We start from the raw sequence: 17,854 nt of genomic DNA, 5'->3' as shown, positions 1-17,854 counted from the left end.
ACAATAGAATTTATTAACTAGTTTATTAATTAGCTTATTAATTATTTAATAATTAGATGGGTTATATATTAATTAGTTTGATTATTAAAATTTATGAATTAATTTGATTCTCAGTGTAGAATAGGTTAGGGGGCTTGAATGCCAAATAAGTACACCTATTCTTATTATTTCAATTCAAAAATTTTAAAAATTTACTTGTAATATATTTTAATACAATTTTAATGTTTATAAAGTGAAATGAGTCTTCAATCATTGATAGATGAGTTTATTAAGTTGGACGAGTTTTCATCACCTTCAAAGGACCTTATAACGTCAATTCTTCTTAACCCTGAGGTCCCACTTTCACTTCAGCTTAGAGCACTTTACTACTGCAGGGATCTTCCCGAGGAAGATTGTTCCAAAATTCTAATTTCAGCTCTCGATGTTCATTTTGACACTTTTATGAGGTATTTAAACATCATTAATGTTAATAATTATTTTTTAGACATGAGATCGCATACGTTATTGGCCAATCTGGCTGTTTTAGTGCCTCTAAGAAACTCGCTGAACTTGTAGAAGATGTGACTGAGGATCCCATGGTCCGACATGAAGTTTGTTAATTTTCTCATTAATTTCTTTTCTAGGCTATTGAGGCTCTAGCTGCACTAAAATCCAAAGATCATATTCATCTCGTTTGATTTAAATTACTTAATTTTAATTAGTTGATTATTTTATTGTCAATATAATTGATTAGATAAAGAAGTATTGTGATGATGAGAACAGAGCAGTTAGGGATACTTGTAACTTGGCATTACATACGTTGATAAATGCTGAGGACTCGAACACTGAGGGTTGTACCTCATTTCCAATTTCCTCTTCACCTTACAGAGCTATTGATCCAGTGCGAACAGACTCAGTGGATGAGTCCGACCTGAATTCACTATCCGAAATTCTATTCAATCAGTCATTACCACTATATAAGAGGTAACAATTATATATATTATACTATTACCTATACACTAATATTGAGTTTAGATATGAGGCGTTGTATAAAATTAGAGGAATTTCAGGAGATGAAGCGGCTAAGGTAAATTAATGCCTATATTAATGAATTGTAGATAATAGGAGAAGCTCTGGTTAAAGATAAGGTTTCGGAAGTATTTAGGCATGAGTGTGCGTTTGTGCTTGGACAAATGCAATCAGTAGCTCCAGTTAAGTCACTGATCGAGTGTTTAAGGAACAGAAATGAGGAGCCTATGGCAAGGCATGAAGCTGCTCTTGCACTGGGCTCATGCGCCTCACTTTATTGCCAAGAACAAACGGAGGGGTTTGAAGATTGGGAAAAGTTGATTGTTGAGGTTTTGGAGGAGTTTCTTCAGGACGAAGTTAAGGTCGTCTCTGACAGCTGTTTAGTTGCCATGGATTATATAAATGAAAGTAAACACGAGCTAACTGCACACTAATTTATACACTGTGTAACATAAATATCTTGGGACAAAAATTTTAAACTTAAATTCAATCTGTTCATTTCATATTACACAAATTTAGAATCAGTTTAGTGTAAAATAGTTTGGTGGTAAGAATCCAGTTGTCGATAACTTTGTGAATAATGGATGAAATTTAATTTTAATAAAAGAATCTTAAAGTTTAGCCCTAGAAATAATTTGATATATGATAAAACATTTTATATGTAGTAATTAAGATGATGAAGTCGAGAAAAAAATGTCTAGGGTGGGTTGGAACCCCAGGATAAGAATATAAAAGGCTCTGAAAACAGTTTCACCATTATTTATATTTTCATTTCTGCTTGTATCATTTTAATTTGGTGGATTCCTCATCGAAAAATTTTTTTCGAATTTTTAAAACGCTGATTTTGCCCTAAAATTCACTCTCTTTTTTGCAAAGTTTATTCTCGGATTTTCTCCTCTTCCACTCTTATGATCTTTTGAACTCACACTTGGCAACGGTCCATTTAAAAATTCTGATCCTGCTTTCTAACAATGTTCTTTGGAGGTTTCCCATTTGACGGAATGCCAGGAGGCGGTATGCCTCATAGCAGATCGAAAGAGGTTAGTTCCGCTTCCTTATCATTTTTTAGCCTGTAGACACCGAGAAACTGTATAAACTACTCGATTTATCGAAGGACTGCTCCGACAGCGAAATCAAAAAGGCATACAGAAAACTCGCCATCAAACATCATCCAGATAAAGGTGGAGATCCCGAAAAATTCAAAGAAATCTCCAAAGCGTATGTTTTTAAATTATTTTCAATTAGAAAATTTTATTATATTAATTATTTGTACTGTGATTATGATAAATTGCCCGTTTCTAGTGATTATATGAATATTAATTATGTGATTTAGATATGAGATATTGTCTGACCCAGACAAGCGCAGAATATACGACGAACACGGCGAAGAAGGACTTGACGGAAGCTACACTGCAACAGACGCTTCTGACGTACACCTTTTAATCTCGATATACAATTACACTACTCACGCCCACTATATTATATAATGTAATAAAATTGTTGTAGATATTTGACTTATTTTTTGGCGGATCTCGTAAACCGAAGGGTAAAAAACGCGGTGAAGATATTGTATCTCACCTCAAAGTATCATTAGAACAGGTAAAATTATTCTAGAGTTTATATATCTGATACTATCAAACTATTTGTATTTAGAATATAATAATATGGTTGTAGATATATAACGGTACGATGAGAAAATTGGCGATAAATAAGGACATCATTTGCAATGGCTGTGACGGACATGGAGGACCGAAGGACTCGTTTGTAACATGTACCTCCTGTAACGGACAAGGAATTAGGGTCCAGATTCGTCAAATGGGTTCGATGATTCATCAGACTCAGACGACATGTTCGAGCTGTAACGGACAGGGGAAATCACTACCAGAGTCTAAGCGGTGCAAAAATTGCAACGGTAAAGGAGTGAAGCAGACGAAGAAAATACTAGAGGTTTTCGTAGAAAAGGGTGTCCCAGACCAACACAAAATCACATTTCACGGCGAGGCTGACGAAAGACCCAATGAAATCCCAGGCTCAGTCATCTTCATCATTAACCAAAACCCACACGACACATTCAAAAGGAACGGAAACGACCTGTTCATGACCAAATCCATTCCACTGTATCAAGCTTTGACGGGATGCACCTTCTATCTCACACATCTGGATGATCGTATTCTCAAAATCAACGTAATTCCACAGCTACATTACACAGTTAATTATTTATGGTAATTATAGTTATCTGGCTACTAGTGTGTAAAATTGTTATAGACGCCTGCTGGCGAGGTTGTGAAGCCAGGATCATGTAAAGTAATAACTGGGGAGGGCATGCCGATATATAAGAGTGCGTATGGGAAGGGGAACCTCTACGTTACATTCGACGTGATATTCCCAGTTGGGAGAACTTTCAGCCCCAGTGAGAAGGAAATGCTTCTAGAGCTGTTCCCCTTTACTCCAGAGACGCCAGCAAAGCCTGACACGCAAGTCGACGAGTACACCGCACAGCACTTTGACCTCGACGACTACAAGTCCTCCGATAACTCGAGAGAATATGAAGAGGAAGAGGGCGGCCATGGCGATAGGGTTCAGTGCAGACAGCAATAATCTACCTTTTCAGCGTTAATCGCATTATCTAATTCTAAACCTTGTTCACTAAGTATATTAAGCCTAGTACATCTTAAGTATATTGTGTATAATATTGTGTATTATATGCGTGGATGAGATTATTTTTTATTTCGGTTCTTTTTTTTGATTTTCGAAGCGGCTGATAAAAGTGCAGCGTCAGCTCCTGGTGGTCCAACAAGCTTAGGCTTATTAATAACCGGAACAGCAGTCTACAACATTTTTTTATCCATCAACTTGTTTGAATATTTAAATATTTATATTAACTATTATAAATATTTAATATTTGTATGTATAAAAATACGTTGGCTGGTATATTGGTTTGTTTGATGATTTTGGGACCAGAAAGTGATCCTGGAGGTCTGTAAAGAGGAGTTGAGGTGGTCGAGTTTTCAAGAGTTACTGAAGGGGAAGGGTCTCTTTGACGAAATTTGAATTTTGGGTTCCTCACGTACACGTGGTAAAGCTCCTCGAAATCAACTCTCTGAACCAGCTTCCCACTATACGAAAATATCTTGAAACAACAGTCAACCCTCATCCTGGGCACCGTTGTGGCAGTTACAAAGTACATTCCATCAGGACTAAACTCACAACTCACAGAACATTCAGACTACAAACAATTTTAAAACACTAATTAGTCATAAAATAACTGTATTCTACACTTGGTATAATTAAATAATTACTTTGGATTGTGAAATCTTTTTCTTGGTTTTCATGTCCCAAATGTCAATTTCACCTCTCAAGTTTCCAAAACCTCCCATTAAAACGAGTCGGTCAAACGGGTCCCTCTTCACTGTGTTCCTGTTATTCTTGCCGAAACTTAACGTCTTCAAACCCGTCACACCATCGTACAAATCAATCTAAATAATATATACAATTATATCCAACTCTGGTGTATATAATTTATCTAATTAAGTATTAGAAACTAACTTCTGCTGGCATTGGTCCTTTTAAGAGTAAAAAGTCTTTCCCATTTCGAGACCAGGAGATGTCATGAATTATACCGTCATTTACTGTACTTATCGTCTTGAACTTCGAGTTGTTCAACTAACAAAATTTCAACATTATATTATATAAATACTATTATAGCAATATTTTATGACAAAATAACTAGAATAATCTATAGAAAATAGTGTTACGTTAATGAGGTATAATGAATTTGCTCCGTAGTAGGATGCGAGCCCTTTAACGGAGTTAGCAAAGGTTCTAAAAAGCACACTCGTGCCTTTGCTGTTCCAAAAAAGTTCTCCTTCTTCACTCGCGTCGAATTCTTTATTAAAAATCGGCTTCTAAATTTAAGATTAGTTGGTTCAAAACTTACTTCTAGTTGTGTTGTGGAATAAATTCTTAAAACTCCGCGGTCAAATTTGCCCTGGTTTGACGCGAAGATTCCTATATAACAAAATCCCTTATCGTTCTGCAAATTATTAAGTCATAATTAGCTTACTGGCGGCGATAGTGATATTGTTGCACCACTCGGTAACGAGTTAGTTTTACTGGTTGGTGACGAATTGGTTACTCGGGTTGGTAAGGTATTAGTTTTATCAGTTGTTAAATAATTATTTCCACGGGATAGTAAAGAATTAGTTTTATCAGTTGGTAAAGAATCAGTTTTGTCAGTTGGCGGAGAATTAGTAGTATCATTTGTGACTGATTCAGGGGTTAAGTTTACTGTAAAACTAGAATATAACTTTGAAAAATCATTATTCTTCCAAACCTTTATTTCATCCATCACCTAATCATATTTATTATTCGTGTTAATAGTAGTATTATTTGTGTTAATAGTAGTATTATTATTTGATAAGATTAGTATTATTTGAGGAAATACCCTTAAAATACAAAAAGATTCATCTTGAGTCCAAGTTGGAAATCTGCTAACAACATACGATTTCTCATAAGGTAATGACAAAACCACGGAATAATTGGGGTCTAAAAAATTAATTAAATCTATTTACCATAACTATAAACTTAACTATTCCTATGAAATCATACCTTTAAGGTTATACACGACTAGATTGTTCGGATTTGACTGGGACCATGATGTTAAAACTGTTAAAAATGTGTCCAAGGGACTAAAAACCACCTCCTTTAATACAGAATCTATACAGTCACTTATTTAGTCCATTTTAATATGTATAGATAGTGTTATTTTGTTATTAATAATTAAATAGGATAACAAATGAGTATATATAGTTGTTAGAGGAACCATTGGGTAGATTTAGAGATTTGAGCACTTTGGAAGATTCAAGTTCAGTGAGTTGAATGGAATTGGACGATTCTTTTAATAAACAGACCTGAAGTAAGGATAAACTTGAGTTAAAATTACCAGATTCCCTTTATTGCTAACAAATGACTTTGAAATGTCAGAATACTCCCTGAACAGCTCCAGCTTCTCCACTAAAAAACGAAGTAAGATCACACTATTTTGTTTACCTGGATTTGTAGCTGTTTTCGGGTAGAATTTGTATATGTGTAATGTTTTCTTACTCAGAGCCACCAGAAACCAATGGTCACTGGCCATGGAGTGATCTCTCAAAGAAACTCCATTTAACCCATCGGCTAGAACTTCCATTTTTAGACTAAAAATTTAAAAAACTTCTTCCAATCTTTATATTTTTCCATATCATCAACACCACAAAAGATTCCATTTAAGATTCACACCCTTTATTCATCCTTCCCTCATCATTACCAATTTTTATTTAAATTTTAGTAATATTATTATTAATAGTTATTTAAATAATTACTAATAATGTCATCCATATTCATATAAATGTGTTGATGTTTTAAATATTAAATTAGTTGAGATTGACGAAAAGTATTTTACAGAGGTTATTTTTGATTATGTTTTCAAGTGAGTTTTCATTATCTTTGAAGTTATTATAGTTATCAAGTGCATCTTTGATCTCCGGAATTTCACGGTTTAAAAGCTCAAGTTGATATACTTTCAATTCCAACTCTTTCCCTTTTAATTCCTTATTATTCACTATTAATCCATATTTACCCTTTTTATTTCCATCTACATTTTTACTCATTTTCTCATTCAAGTCCGGTAATATTTCAGAAATAGCCATATTATTCCAACAGTCAATCTACACACCTTATTAGTACATATAACTATATATAAAATGTCTAATCTAGTGACAAAATTTAACTATATAACTAATGGTTGAGTAAGATATGTCTAGAAAATACAATTCCGATTAGTTTGTATTGGTCATTTCTAGGAGTTGATTTGGAATTTATATCTTCATCATTTATATCTATTTCTTCATTTATATCCACTTTATCATTTAAATCGAGTTCTTCATTTGGATTGAGTTCTTCATTATTTTTATTTTCTGAGCTGTAAAACTGTAAAAAAGGCTCCGTTTCCTTAGAGTCTAAATTATCAAACTGTTCCTCAGTCTCAGCCTCTTTTATCTCTTGTTGTATAAAATTATACTTCCTAACCGGGCTTTTTAACCTATAATATCCAGACTTTTCCACAGTACTATCAACACTATTTACACCACTAGTGTTATGGCTGAGTTGGCTAAAATAGCGTCTAGACGGTGATTTGTAATTATTTTCGCTCCATTCCTCATCACTATCATCATCACTATAGCTGCTTCTATGAGTATTGGCGCCATTCCTAGAGGTATTAACTGTTTTGGGTAATTGGAACACGAAAATCTTAACATCCATTAAACTAATATCATCACTGATAACTATTCTATCATCTGATTGATTTTGTGAGTTTGAATTCTCCTCCTGAAAGTAAAATTTAAAGGCCAAAAAATTGTTCCTCGGCCCTAAACAAATGACGTCTCCACTCTCAATATATGAACTTCCCCTTATGAAATTATTATTCAAATATAACGCGCCACTCGTTGAACACCGAGATAATTTTATTCTAAAATCCAAATTATTAGAAACAGGTTTACTAGTGGATTGATCAGTAATAGGGTGTTCTAGAACAAATTTGACGTGTTTTGGAGCGATGAATTTGAAGCGTTTTTTTGGCAAAACGAGATCACAAAATACGTCTGATCCAATGACGAAAGTACTTTTATTTATCACTACTCTTGAAGGAACATAACTATAATCATCGACCACAGACAATTTAGGCTCAAAATTTAACCTTAATTTTTTATTCTCAATATAACCCGCATCAATCATATTATCAACTCCATTAACATTAATATCAGTGTAAATGGTGTTGTTAGTTGGCTTGTTGGAATGGTTTAGAGTTGGTTTAATTTTATTTCCGGGTTTAGTCCTTGATTTATTTATATTGTCATTAACCTGTGATTCAAAGAGTAATAAATTAGATAAAGGAGTAGTAATAGAACTGTCATCAGAATTTAAAAGCTTAGAATTATCACTTGAATTATATCTTTGAGTTGTTTTATAAGAAATTTTACTCTTTCCCCTATCAACATTATCATTTGTATCATTGGTAAAGTTCATTAATAAATCCAATGGGCTAATATCCTCTTGCGTTCCACTTGCTGTTCTATATTCATCATCAGAACCGATTATACTCTCATATTCATCCTCAACTCTATCCTCATACTCATCCATATTCTCAGATTCACCAGAATCTTCCTTTTCATACTGTAATCCATTATGTTCTAATTGGTTATCACACTGTATTCCATTTTCATACTGTAAAGAATTATCGTAGTGTAAACGTTTATCATTTTGTGAGAAGGTGTTATTCCTTTGTAAAGCAATTGATTCCAGAGATTGTGAACGGCTTCTGATAACCTTCCGTTCATTTAAGCGTTTTCTGGAATTAAAGTGGAGACTTGAATGACTACTTTCAAGATCCAGTTCGCTGGAGTCTGAGCTCGAAAGACCCGCAGACAAGTTGCGAATGTTTGAAATGCTCACAGACTGAAGTCTTAAACTCTCAAGAGCGGAGTCTTTGGTGTTATCCCTGTACACATTTCGTACTCGGTTTACTATGGCACTATTCCTTAATGATACCATTGTAATCTTTACATAACCAATTGGATAAACATTATTATAAACATTATTCAGGGTAATTGACAAAATTATAATTATTCTATTGGAGAAATTACGGAAATTGCGGAAAAGACTACAGATTTAATGAATTAAACAAAAATTTAAAATTTACCATTAATTTACCATTATTTTACACGTAAATTTACTAACAAATAGGGTTAGTAAATTCATTAAATAGGAATTTTTGGCAACCTATTTTGTATAATGTATTACAGCCAGAATTTTCGAGGAACCACCGACAAACAAAGTTAAAACTGATAAAAATTTCAATTTTATGTTTGAAATTTTAAAACAAAAAATTAGAAAAATTCTGGCCCAAAATGTGTAAAAATTAAAAGAGTTAATAACAGTTCACCTTCAAAGCCCAGGGAAGTACAGGATGAGAAGCATCTGTCAACAACTTGAAATGAGACTAGAAAGGTTAAAAATATATTAATTCTAAAGGAATATTAGTTTTTATTTCCCCACATTATATATTAAGATTCATTTTCCCAAATCTCTCACAACATACCTTTATTCTTAGTTAATTCGATAATTTTATACTTAATTTGATTATTTTTTAATTTATTTAATTATTTTAATTCAAATGTCAGTATTTTAATTTTAAACATTCTTGTTTTAAGGGTAAATATTGAAATTACCCTTCACTATCAATATATAAATCTTTGGTGTTATTCCTCCAGATTTATTTCAACTTACTACACCAATTTTATGCGTTAATTTTAAACCTATCAATCGCATTCTAAAAGTTTGTATTCAACTTGATGATACTATTGATTTTATGTTGATAGTTTATACTAAAATTTCCAGGTTTGGACCATAAAATGAGTAAAAATAAAGAAAATCTGAGTGAAGTTGATGCAGCATATAAGGAGGAGCTGGATTCCTTGGTGTTGGATCTGCTTAATAGAGATTTATGCAGCCCCGAGTCCGAATCTATCTTACTTAAGCTCGTTGATCACGCAACAAACGACTTTGGGAATATTTCGACAATCCCGAAATCACTCCAGTTCTTAATTTCACACAAAGTTGCACTAGATGAATATTATAAACGCTACACACTAAAAAACGGACAAGATAACTTTCCACTCGTGCTTCTACTTGAAATTATTAGTTTCCTGGACGCGATCAATCTGAATGATTCAGCAAATAACGGTAATTCTAGTGAAGATCATGGGTCCAGTAAGGTCCCCGAAGCTCCCTCGTTTAAGTTACTTTTATATAAACTTGAGGCTAATTTAATAGCTCAACGTCTAAACAATCTTGTTTCATCAGACTGTCACCCAGAAACAGCTCAAAATGCGTTAAAAAATGGTGTAAATAATGTTAATTCTGAGTTAGGAGGCGACACGACTCAGTATAAACATAGTAAAACACCAGTCCTAAGCGATGTAGCAAAGAAGATGTTAAGTGAAAGAAAGGTTAGTGACTGGGGAAATGAATACTTAATATCACTTTCATCTCAAATAGTCTCATATTACTCAACACTCTCAACCAGACAATTCCTCTCAAATAACGCAATCAACGTGAGTAATCTTAATAATAACACTGTCAATTTCCCCGACAGTGTTAATTTAGTAAATAACGCAGATGGTGTCAAGAAGACAGTGGTTGGAGAGGTAAATACAGGTTTAGTAATATTCGAGAGCTTGAAGTTGATTGAGGAGATGACGTCGTACTGGTTAGCGAACGGGTTTGAGTTTGACGCCATTGATTTGTTGCTGGAGGTTGACAGGATCGAATCGTTGGAGGACAAGTGCTCAGATGACTACGATCTGGTGACTAGAGTCTCAAGTTATTTGGCCGCAGTTTCAGCATATGGCGCCACTTTAACTGAAACCTGTAGAATTTTAACTGTTACTTATAACATACTGCTGAGAAATGGCCGATATTTAGAGGCCACAAGAGTTGCACTTAAACTTAACCAATATGACAAGGTTATAGAAGTGCTAAACAAGTGCAAAGATATTAATACACTGAAGCAAATTGCGCTATTTCTAGGCTCAAATCATTTATTTATACCAAGTCTAACAGATGCCTCATCAAACACTGGGATGAACCTGGATATTGATATTGATTACACGGTGGTATACCTAAATAGTGGAGAGAATAGGAGTAGTTTATTCCTGTCACTCTGTAAGGAGCTGGACATTCTGGACCCTAAACACCCAAATGACGTATTCAAAGGGTATCCTTCAAAGAGTAACTTGAACTTAACGCAGTCAATTTCTGGAGTCTCGATCGATTCAGCACGCGACAACCTTTCCTACACTTTTGTTAATTCTTTCATAAATTGTGCTAGTTCAAAAGACAAGCTTATTACGACCAGTACTCAATCAGGTAATAATTATACTATTATAAATTGTAGTTGATATTGTATTATAGATAGAATTAATAATATTTTAATATTTATGATAATGTAACGTAGATAAGGATAGTTCAGCCACTAATGAGCAGGAAAGTTCCAAGGATAAGAGTGGAGAACCTGATTTCTGGCTATTTAAACATCAAGGATACGGATTATTATGCGCCTCAGCGAGTTTGGGGTTAATTCATCTGTGGAATTTGGATGAGGGTTTGTCGGAGATTGACAAGTACCAGTACAGCACAGACCAGTACATAAGGTCAGGCTCGTACTTTGCATTTGGACTTGTTAGCTGCGGAGTGGCGTCGGAACTTGACCCAGTCCAGGGCCTTCTGGTGGATAAGTTGGACTCGACTAATTTTCTAGAACGTTTAGGAGCAATTCTAGGCCTGACGTTCGCTTACTCAGGCACTAACCGCAACGACATGCTTGAGCTTCTGACGCCACACGTCGTGGACCTGAGCTCAATTGAGTGTTCACTTTTCAGCAGTTTGGCGCTTTCAGTAATTTTCGTAGGGACAGGGAACCAAGAATCCTCAGAGGCCATTTTGCAGGTGCTAATTGAGTACATATCATCACACACAGACTCAACTCCTAACCTAAAATATGTAAGAATGTATTTGTGCTCATTAGGGTTGTTACAAATGTGCAGAGGAGAACTTTGCGAGCCCGTTTTGGATGCCTTGAGTGTTTTGGGAAAGTATGAAAAGGTCGCAGTAACGCTAGTCGAATCATTCGCCTACGCCACTTCCGGTGACGTTCTTAAAGTACAAACTTTATTGAAAAATTGTTCAGCAACTTCTACTACTAGTACGAATGCCAGTAATACCACTGCTGCTAATACAGACAGTGATACTAATACTAACACTGCCGGTAATATAGATGGTACCGGAAATATCAGGGATACCGAAACTAATGCCACTGGTACCACTAATGTTAATAGTACTAAGGATACTAATGCTGGTGACAATAACACGAACAGTGGCACAAATACTAATGGTAATACGGATAACACAAATGCTGAAACAAGTAATAGTGGTGGCGAAGGTAATGCGGCGAAGGAGGATAATAGTGTCGATAATGAGTTGTATGGAGTGAGCATATTGTGTATATCATTATTGAGCATGGGAGAGAGTATAGGCTCGAGTATGCTGGTGAGGTTATTGGAACACCCATTACAGTGCGGAACAGTACATGAAAGAAGAGCCGTTCCACTTGCAATTGCGTTAGTGAATGTTTCAAACCCTGCACCAGCAATCGTCTCAGCACTCTCAAAACTGTCACACGATACCGATAAGGACGTCTCACTGTGCGCCATTTTGGGGCTTGGACTAGTAGGAGCAGGAACCAATAATTCAAGGATCTCACAACTGCTCCAAAACATCGCAAAACATAGCTACAGAGATTCCACGCTGATGTACGTCCTAAGAATCAGCGTGGGACTCTTGTTCATGGGGAAGGGAACACTCACACTCACTCCACTCCACTCAGACTCCTTTATACTGAATAAAACATCACTGGCAGGTCTAATAATCACTCTTTTTTGTGCTTTGGATCTACGCTCACTGGTGTGTGAGGAGTTCCCATTTCTGCCCTTCTTCCTCGCGCTTGCAGTCAGACCCAAGTGGCTGATCACGCTTAACCAGGACCTGGAGGTCGTTCACATCCCAGTCAGGGTCGGCACTGCAGTTGACACCATTGGCACAGCTGGAAAGCAGCGTAAAATCTCTGGCTTCCAAACTCACAAGTCCCCAGTCCTCATTGGAGTTGGCGAACGTGCAGAACTGGCCACTGAGGAATTTGAAACCTTCACACCATTTCTGGAAGACATTGTTCTCACAACCCAAGTTTCTCATGATCACTAATTTTTTACTTAAATGCATAGTATATATTTATCAATATTATATTGTACAGTCAAAATTACAGAAGCATGGACAGTGAGTCGCTGGTGTTGATGTTTAGGAGCTTTGCGATTTTGATGAGGTATTGAATGTTGTCCTTTTGGTTCTTGAGTTTTGTCAGGTTTTCAAACTCCTCGTCGATGAACATTTCAAAGGACTTTTGGAGAATTTTAAACGTCTCGTTGTGCTCGCAGTACTTGGATAACAAGTTAATGTAATATTCTCCAATGTACTCGACGTACATGTTAACCTTGTTATCCTTCCCTGAAGCATCTTCATACAGGTTCTTTATCAAAAACGTCACGACATTTGAAATGTACTTTGAAACCGACTGCGATGCTGTGTACAAAAGTGTTTTAATTTCAAACTGGTTCATCAAATTATTAGAATCTAAGCATTTAGTGGAAGCCATATCTGAACTAGAATCTAAGCCTAAAAATTTATTGGAAAAATTATCTGAATTAGAATCAGAGAATTTAGAATTGGAGAAAACGAGTTGTCTAAATGGTTGTGAAAGATGATGTGCTAGCTTCCAGTCATGGTTTTCCCGCAAACTGCTGTAGACATTCAAGTCAATTTTGCTCTGGAAAGACATGGTTGCAGTCAGTAAAAGCTGATGGACACTCTCGACCAGTAGCCCATGAGTTTCCAAAAGCTCAACTATAAAATCCCGTAAACTAAGCTCAAACTTTGTGTTTATGGGATTCGTGTCGAACCTCGGAACCAGTGCACTGAAATATTCTTTAACGAACTTACAGCAACTCTCGACATAATTATCGTACTCAACTTTCAAGTTATTTAATTTACAGTAAATAGATAACCACAGAAGTATTTGAGGCCTTTGATCAACGTTTCTCACTTGACTTGGAAGCAGTAGCCTAAAATTCGAAATACAATCCTCCAAACTATTATATTTCTAAAAAAATATATTTTCAACCATCATTACCATTTGTTCTGTATTGGAAACCTGTTGATTATATATATGAAACGTGTAATTGTCCAAAATGTCAAATGGGATCAAATTTGCACTTTCCTACAAAATTATAATCTCACTAAACATAAAAATACAATATGCTGGTTTAAATTGAGTTGATCGATATAATTTTGGAACTTGTTGAATATTTCATTATAAATGTTCAAAATGCTTTCAACGCATTCGAAAACCTCTTCACTCCTCAGAATTGAGTTGTACACATTACTATTCAATATACACTTTAACAATATATTCACTATCAGCTTATTATACATCTCCATAACATTTTCTATTCAATCATTTGACATAGTTAAGTCAATTAACTATATAAATAATCCTATATGATCAATTTATCTATAGTAATTACATAAAAATTTACCATTTTGTTGATGTGACATTATGAAATGGTAAGACGGCTTAAATGTTATAAAGAAATTGAAAAAGTATTCGAAAAACGAGTTCAAAACTGATTGAACCTTGTTCATGAGGGCCAGGTTAAGTGTTAAAGTATTTGAGAAAAGGTTTAAGGAGGTTTCTCCAAGCGTTTTAAAATGGTTCATGAAAATCTCTTCCAATTTATTCTTCAAATGGCGATTTAGGCAAGTGTAATTCAGTCCTCCATCCACACTATAATATTCTACATACTTAACCAATTTCTCTCTAACATCATCACTTATATCGATAGACGTTGGTTTAAATGAGTCATTTCTGTCGATTTTACAGGTTGTTATAACATAGTTAACAATATCGGAAGTAAAATCCTGAAGTATGATGTAATATTTATCCATGATAAAGGATAGAGTTTGGGCCACATTGGTATTCACAAGGTTATCCAAACATGTGTCGTAATCCAGTTTCAGTTGCGATATTATTGCTTTTAATCTATCCAAATCACTTATTGTAAACCCTTCAGAATTCAAGATAAAGTACATTTCACTCTGACTTACACCATCTGTTACACTACTACACTCAACATGTTCATTTCGTCTATTGGTATATTGCAAAAACATAGATTGGATTGATTTGATATAATTATCCCAGTTATAAATGAGTGAGAGCACCTTTTGATTAGCAATTATCACATTCTTTAAACGTTTCAACTCCCTTAACGACTGAGTTTTATCGTATTTACACTTAATTGCGAGTGATAAATCTTCAATTCTTTTCAGTCGCGTGTAAACGGTTTCAAATAATTCGGCATCGTGATTCGAATTTTCAGATTTATCGTAAAACAAATTACACAAACGCGTTAACGTGTTACAAACATTGTTTTGAATAGTCTAAAAAAATTAATAATTACTTGAAAATACCTCTACGGAATACCAAATGTCCTCATCCAAGCTATTCAGCCTCTTTAGAAGAGCTTCCACGTACAATTCAGTCTCATCTACGGTAAAATATTAATATTTTTAGAAATACGTTCCGAGGGGTTTATAGCTTTAGAAAATGATAAGGAATCATTTAAATCAAGCGATATTAAGGAATTTAAATAATCCTTCTCAGTACAAGTTAGTACGTTTTGTTTAGGTTTACCAGTAACTAACTCATTTTCAACCATTATTAACCCATTTTCGTAGATAACATCGTATTATCATGTTGATAGGAGTGGAATAAGGTAATGTGCGATAGTGGAATAAATTTATTAAAAAAACATATTCGATAGTAGAAAAAATAAATATAAAATTAAACCATAAATTAAAGATAAAATGTGTAAAATATAAGTGTAAAATTGTGTTAAAAAGTGATATATTGATGTGTGGGGAATTGATTCATTAAATTTCAGTACTCAATTATTGTTTATTTAATTTCAGACTATATTTTGTTTAAAATTTCAACATGAAGGACGCTGAGGAGGATTCTGAGGAAAAGAAGAAAACCGTACCACTTTCTGAAACAGAAGTTAAAATTTTAAAATCATACGTATCTTTTTTATTTATAAATTTATTATATATTATTTTTACTTAGCTTATTATAAACATTTATATTGAATCAATTTTTATATTGTTAAGTAATGGTATGGAATATTATTTAGGGAGTTGGACCTTATGCAGCTCCAATTCGTGCAGCTGATAATGATATAAAAGAAGTTATTAACAGAATTAATAAATTATCAGGTAATTTTCCCCCAAGCTAAATCATCCAACCTATTTAACTAATTTTCATTGTTTATATTCTGTTAAAATTTATGTAGGAGTTAAGGAAAGTGATACTGGATTAAATCCTCCTCATATGTGGGACTTAGTGCTTGATCAACGTTCCTTACAGGAAGGAGCGCCACTTCAAGTAGCAAGATGTACTAATATTATTAACCCTGGAACTCCACAAGCTAAATACATCATCAACGTTAAACAAATCGCCAAATTCGTTGTGGTAACTTCTTAAAACTAATATTCATCTAAGCTAATTTATCTTTTAATAATGATTAGTTATTAGTATTAAATACTGGATTAGGGATTGGGAGAGAAGGCCGCCGCTACGGATATAGAGGAGGGTATAAGAGTTGGGTAATTTGTTTGGTTTGTTATTTATGTTTAGAGTTGACCGTAACAAGTACAAGATCCAGATAACCTTGCCGCCTAAAATTGACCCGTCTGTAACCATGATGACAGTTGAGGAGAAGCCAAACATCACATACAACGATATAGGTACCTCTAAGGCTTTAATAATTATTAGGTGGATGTAAGGATCAACTAGAGAAGTTAAGGGAGGTGGTTGAGATGCCTCTTTTACAGCCTGAACGTTTTGTACAGCTAGGAATTGACCCACCAAACGGAGTTTTACTTTACGGACCACCAGGAACTGGTAAAACCTTAACAGCTAGAGCTGTTGCAAATCGAACTGACGCTTGTTTTATATGCGTCATAGGCTCAGAACTTGTTCAAAAGTATTCTTACACTAATTATATTACTATTTTTAATATTAGTAATAGTACAATAGTATAATAATAATACTGAATGATGAAATTAGATATGTTGGAGAAGGAGCCAGACTTGTTAGAGAACTGTTCCAGATGGCAAGGAGTAAGAAGGCATGTATATTATTTATTGATGAAGTTGATGCCATTGGAGGTTCCAGAGGTGAGGACGCGTCAAATGGTGATCACGAGGTTCAGCGAACAATGCTCGAGATTGTGAATCAGCTAGATGGGTTTGATGCCAGGGGTAATATTAAAGTACTAATGGCCACGAACAGGCCTGATACACTAGACTCAGCACTACTAAGACCAGGACGTATAGATAGACGTATAGAATTTGGATTACCAGATCTAGAGGTCACACATTTACACATTTTTAAATTATTTAGATTTATACTTAAATTAAAAGTACTATAGGGTAGAAAACATATATTTAAGATCCATTCAAGGACGATGAGCGTGGATAAGAACATAAGATACGAGTTGTTGGCCAGACTCTGTCCAAACAGCACAGGAGCAGACCTAAGAAGCGTGTGTACAGAGGCCGGAATGTTCGCAATCAGAGCCAGACGTAAGAGTATCTCAGAGAAGGACCTGATTGACGCCATTTCTAAAGTCATTAAAGGTTATAAGAAGTTCTCAGCAACTGGAAGATACATGGTCTACAACTGATTTCCAATGGATCAGCTCACAATTTTATCGCTATTAATCTTTTCACTGATATATATTTGATCATAACTCCACTAATATACATTTGATCATATTTTCGATAGTAATGTTCAACTTTGGAAAAATATTTGATAATTTTAACCAATTAGTGTAAGTGGGAGAGAATATGTGTAGTGATGTTGTGTAATGAAGAATTATCAGAAATAATTAATCGCATAATGTATCTTACAAAAAACTTATAATTTGTCTTAGTAATTTTTATTATTGTGTTTGAGCCGCTTTGAACCGGAATCAGACCCTGTATTTTAGTTTTTAACCAATCTAAAAATTATATCTCAATTTTACCAATCTTTTTTAATTTTATCAATTTAAATTTCTACTCCTAAAATTACTACTCA

At 34.5% G+C, this 17,854-nt stretch overlaps 7 protein-coding genes across 7 annotated transcripts; 4 read left to right on the top strand and 3 right to left on the bottom strand.

Annotated features, from left to right (window-relative positions):
* Positions 1 to 237: 237 nt before the first annotated feature.
* TA05925 (uncharacterized protein) lies at positions 238 to 1,442 on the top strand (the record flags this gene model as incomplete). Its single annotated transcript, XM_948982.1, has 6 exons — positions 238 to 446; positions 485 to 590; positions 624 to 671; positions 734 to 963; positions 1,015 to 1,066; positions 1,098 to 1,442. The coding sequence occupies 6 exons, from the start codon at positions 238 to 240 to the stop codon at positions 1,440 to 1,442; spliced, it is 990 nt and encodes a 329-aa protein (XP_954075.1).
* A 537-nt stretch (positions 1,443 to 1,979) lies between these two features.
* Positions 1,980 to 3,606, top strand: TA05980 (molecular chaperone, putative; the record flags this gene model as incomplete). The annotated part of the gene is made up of 6 exons (XM_948981.1): positions 1,980 to 2,048; positions 2,078 to 2,226; positions 2,342 to 2,438; positions 2,515 to 2,607; positions 2,683 to 3,216; positions 3,274 to 3,606. 6 exons carry the CDS (start codon positions 1,980 to 1,982, stop codon positions 3,604 to 3,606), a joined length of 1,275 nt encoding a protein of 424 aa, XP_954074.1.
* A 119-nt stretch (positions 3,607 to 3,725) lies between these two features.
* On the bottom strand, positions 3,726 to 6,384 carry TA06085 (uncharacterized protein; the record flags this gene model as incomplete). Its single annotated transcript, XM_948980.1, has 12 exons — positions 3,726 to 3,836; positions 3,929 to 4,234; positions 4,308 to 4,484; positions 4,555 to 4,671; positions 4,764 to 4,913; positions 4,946 to 5,041; positions 5,072 to 5,359; positions 5,453 to 5,553; positions 5,617 to 5,724; positions 5,831 to 5,918; positions 5,951 to 6,183; positions 6,369 to 6,384. The coding sequence occupies 12 exons, from the start codon at positions 6,382 to 6,384 to the stop codon at positions 3,726 to 3,728; spliced, it is 1,791 nt and encodes a 596-aa protein (XP_954073.1).
* Positions 6,385 to 6,419: 35 nt separating this feature from the next.
* On the bottom strand, positions 6,420 to 8,598 carry TA06140 (uncharacterized protein; the record flags this gene model as incomplete). Its single annotated transcript, XM_948979.1, has 2 exons — positions 6,420 to 6,713; positions 6,817 to 8,598. 2 exons carry the CDS (start codon positions 8,596 to 8,598, stop codon positions 6,420 to 6,422), a joined length of 2,076 nt encoding a protein of 691 aa, XP_954072.1.
* Positions 8,599 to 9,458: 860 nt separating this feature from the next.
* On the top strand, positions 9,459 to 12,864 carry TA06145 (26S proteasome regulatory subunit, putative; the record flags this gene model as incomplete). Its single annotated transcript, XM_948978.1, has 2 exons — positions 9,459 to 10,974; positions 11,063 to 12,864. The coding sequence occupies 2 exons, from the start codon at positions 9,459 to 9,461 to the stop codon at positions 12,862 to 12,864; spliced, it is 3,318 nt and encodes a 1,105-aa protein (XP_954071.1).
* Positions 12,865 to 12,919: 55 nt separating this feature from the next.
* On the bottom strand, positions 12,920 to 15,431 carry TA06250 (uncharacterized protein; the record flags this gene model as incomplete). Its single annotated transcript, XM_948977.1, has 6 exons — positions 12,920 to 13,816; positions 13,847 to 13,933; positions 13,969 to 14,162; positions 14,253 to 15,153; positions 15,184 to 15,260; positions 15,293 to 15,431. The coding sequence occupies 6 exons, from the start codon at positions 15,429 to 15,431 to the stop codon at positions 12,920 to 12,922; spliced, it is 2,295 nt and encodes a 764-aa protein (XP_954070.1).
* Positions 15,432 to 15,709: 278 nt separating this feature from the next.
* TA06255 (26S proteasome subunit, putative) lies at positions 15,710 to 17,459 on the top strand (the record flags this gene model as incomplete). Its single annotated transcript, XM_948976.1, has 8 exons — positions 15,710 to 15,793; positions 15,906 to 15,987; positions 16,065 to 16,243; positions 16,325 to 16,377; positions 16,409 to 16,518; positions 16,547 to 16,757; positions 16,811 to 17,144; positions 17,205 to 17,459. The coding sequence occupies 8 exons, from the start codon at positions 15,710 to 15,712 to the stop codon at positions 17,457 to 17,459; spliced, it is 1,308 nt and encodes a 435-aa protein (XP_954069.1).
* Positions 17,460 to 17,854: the final 395 nt, after the last annotated feature.

This window comes from Theileria annulata, chromosome 1, assembly GCF_000003225.4.
Source record: "Theileria annulata chromosome 1, complete sequence, *** SEQUENCING IN PROGRESS ***".
Taxonomy (NCBI): domain Eukaryota; phylum Apicomplexa; class Aconoidasida; order Piroplasmida; family Theileriidae; genus Theileria; species Theileria annulata.
This window is presented reverse-complemented; position numbering and strand designations above follow the sequence as displayed.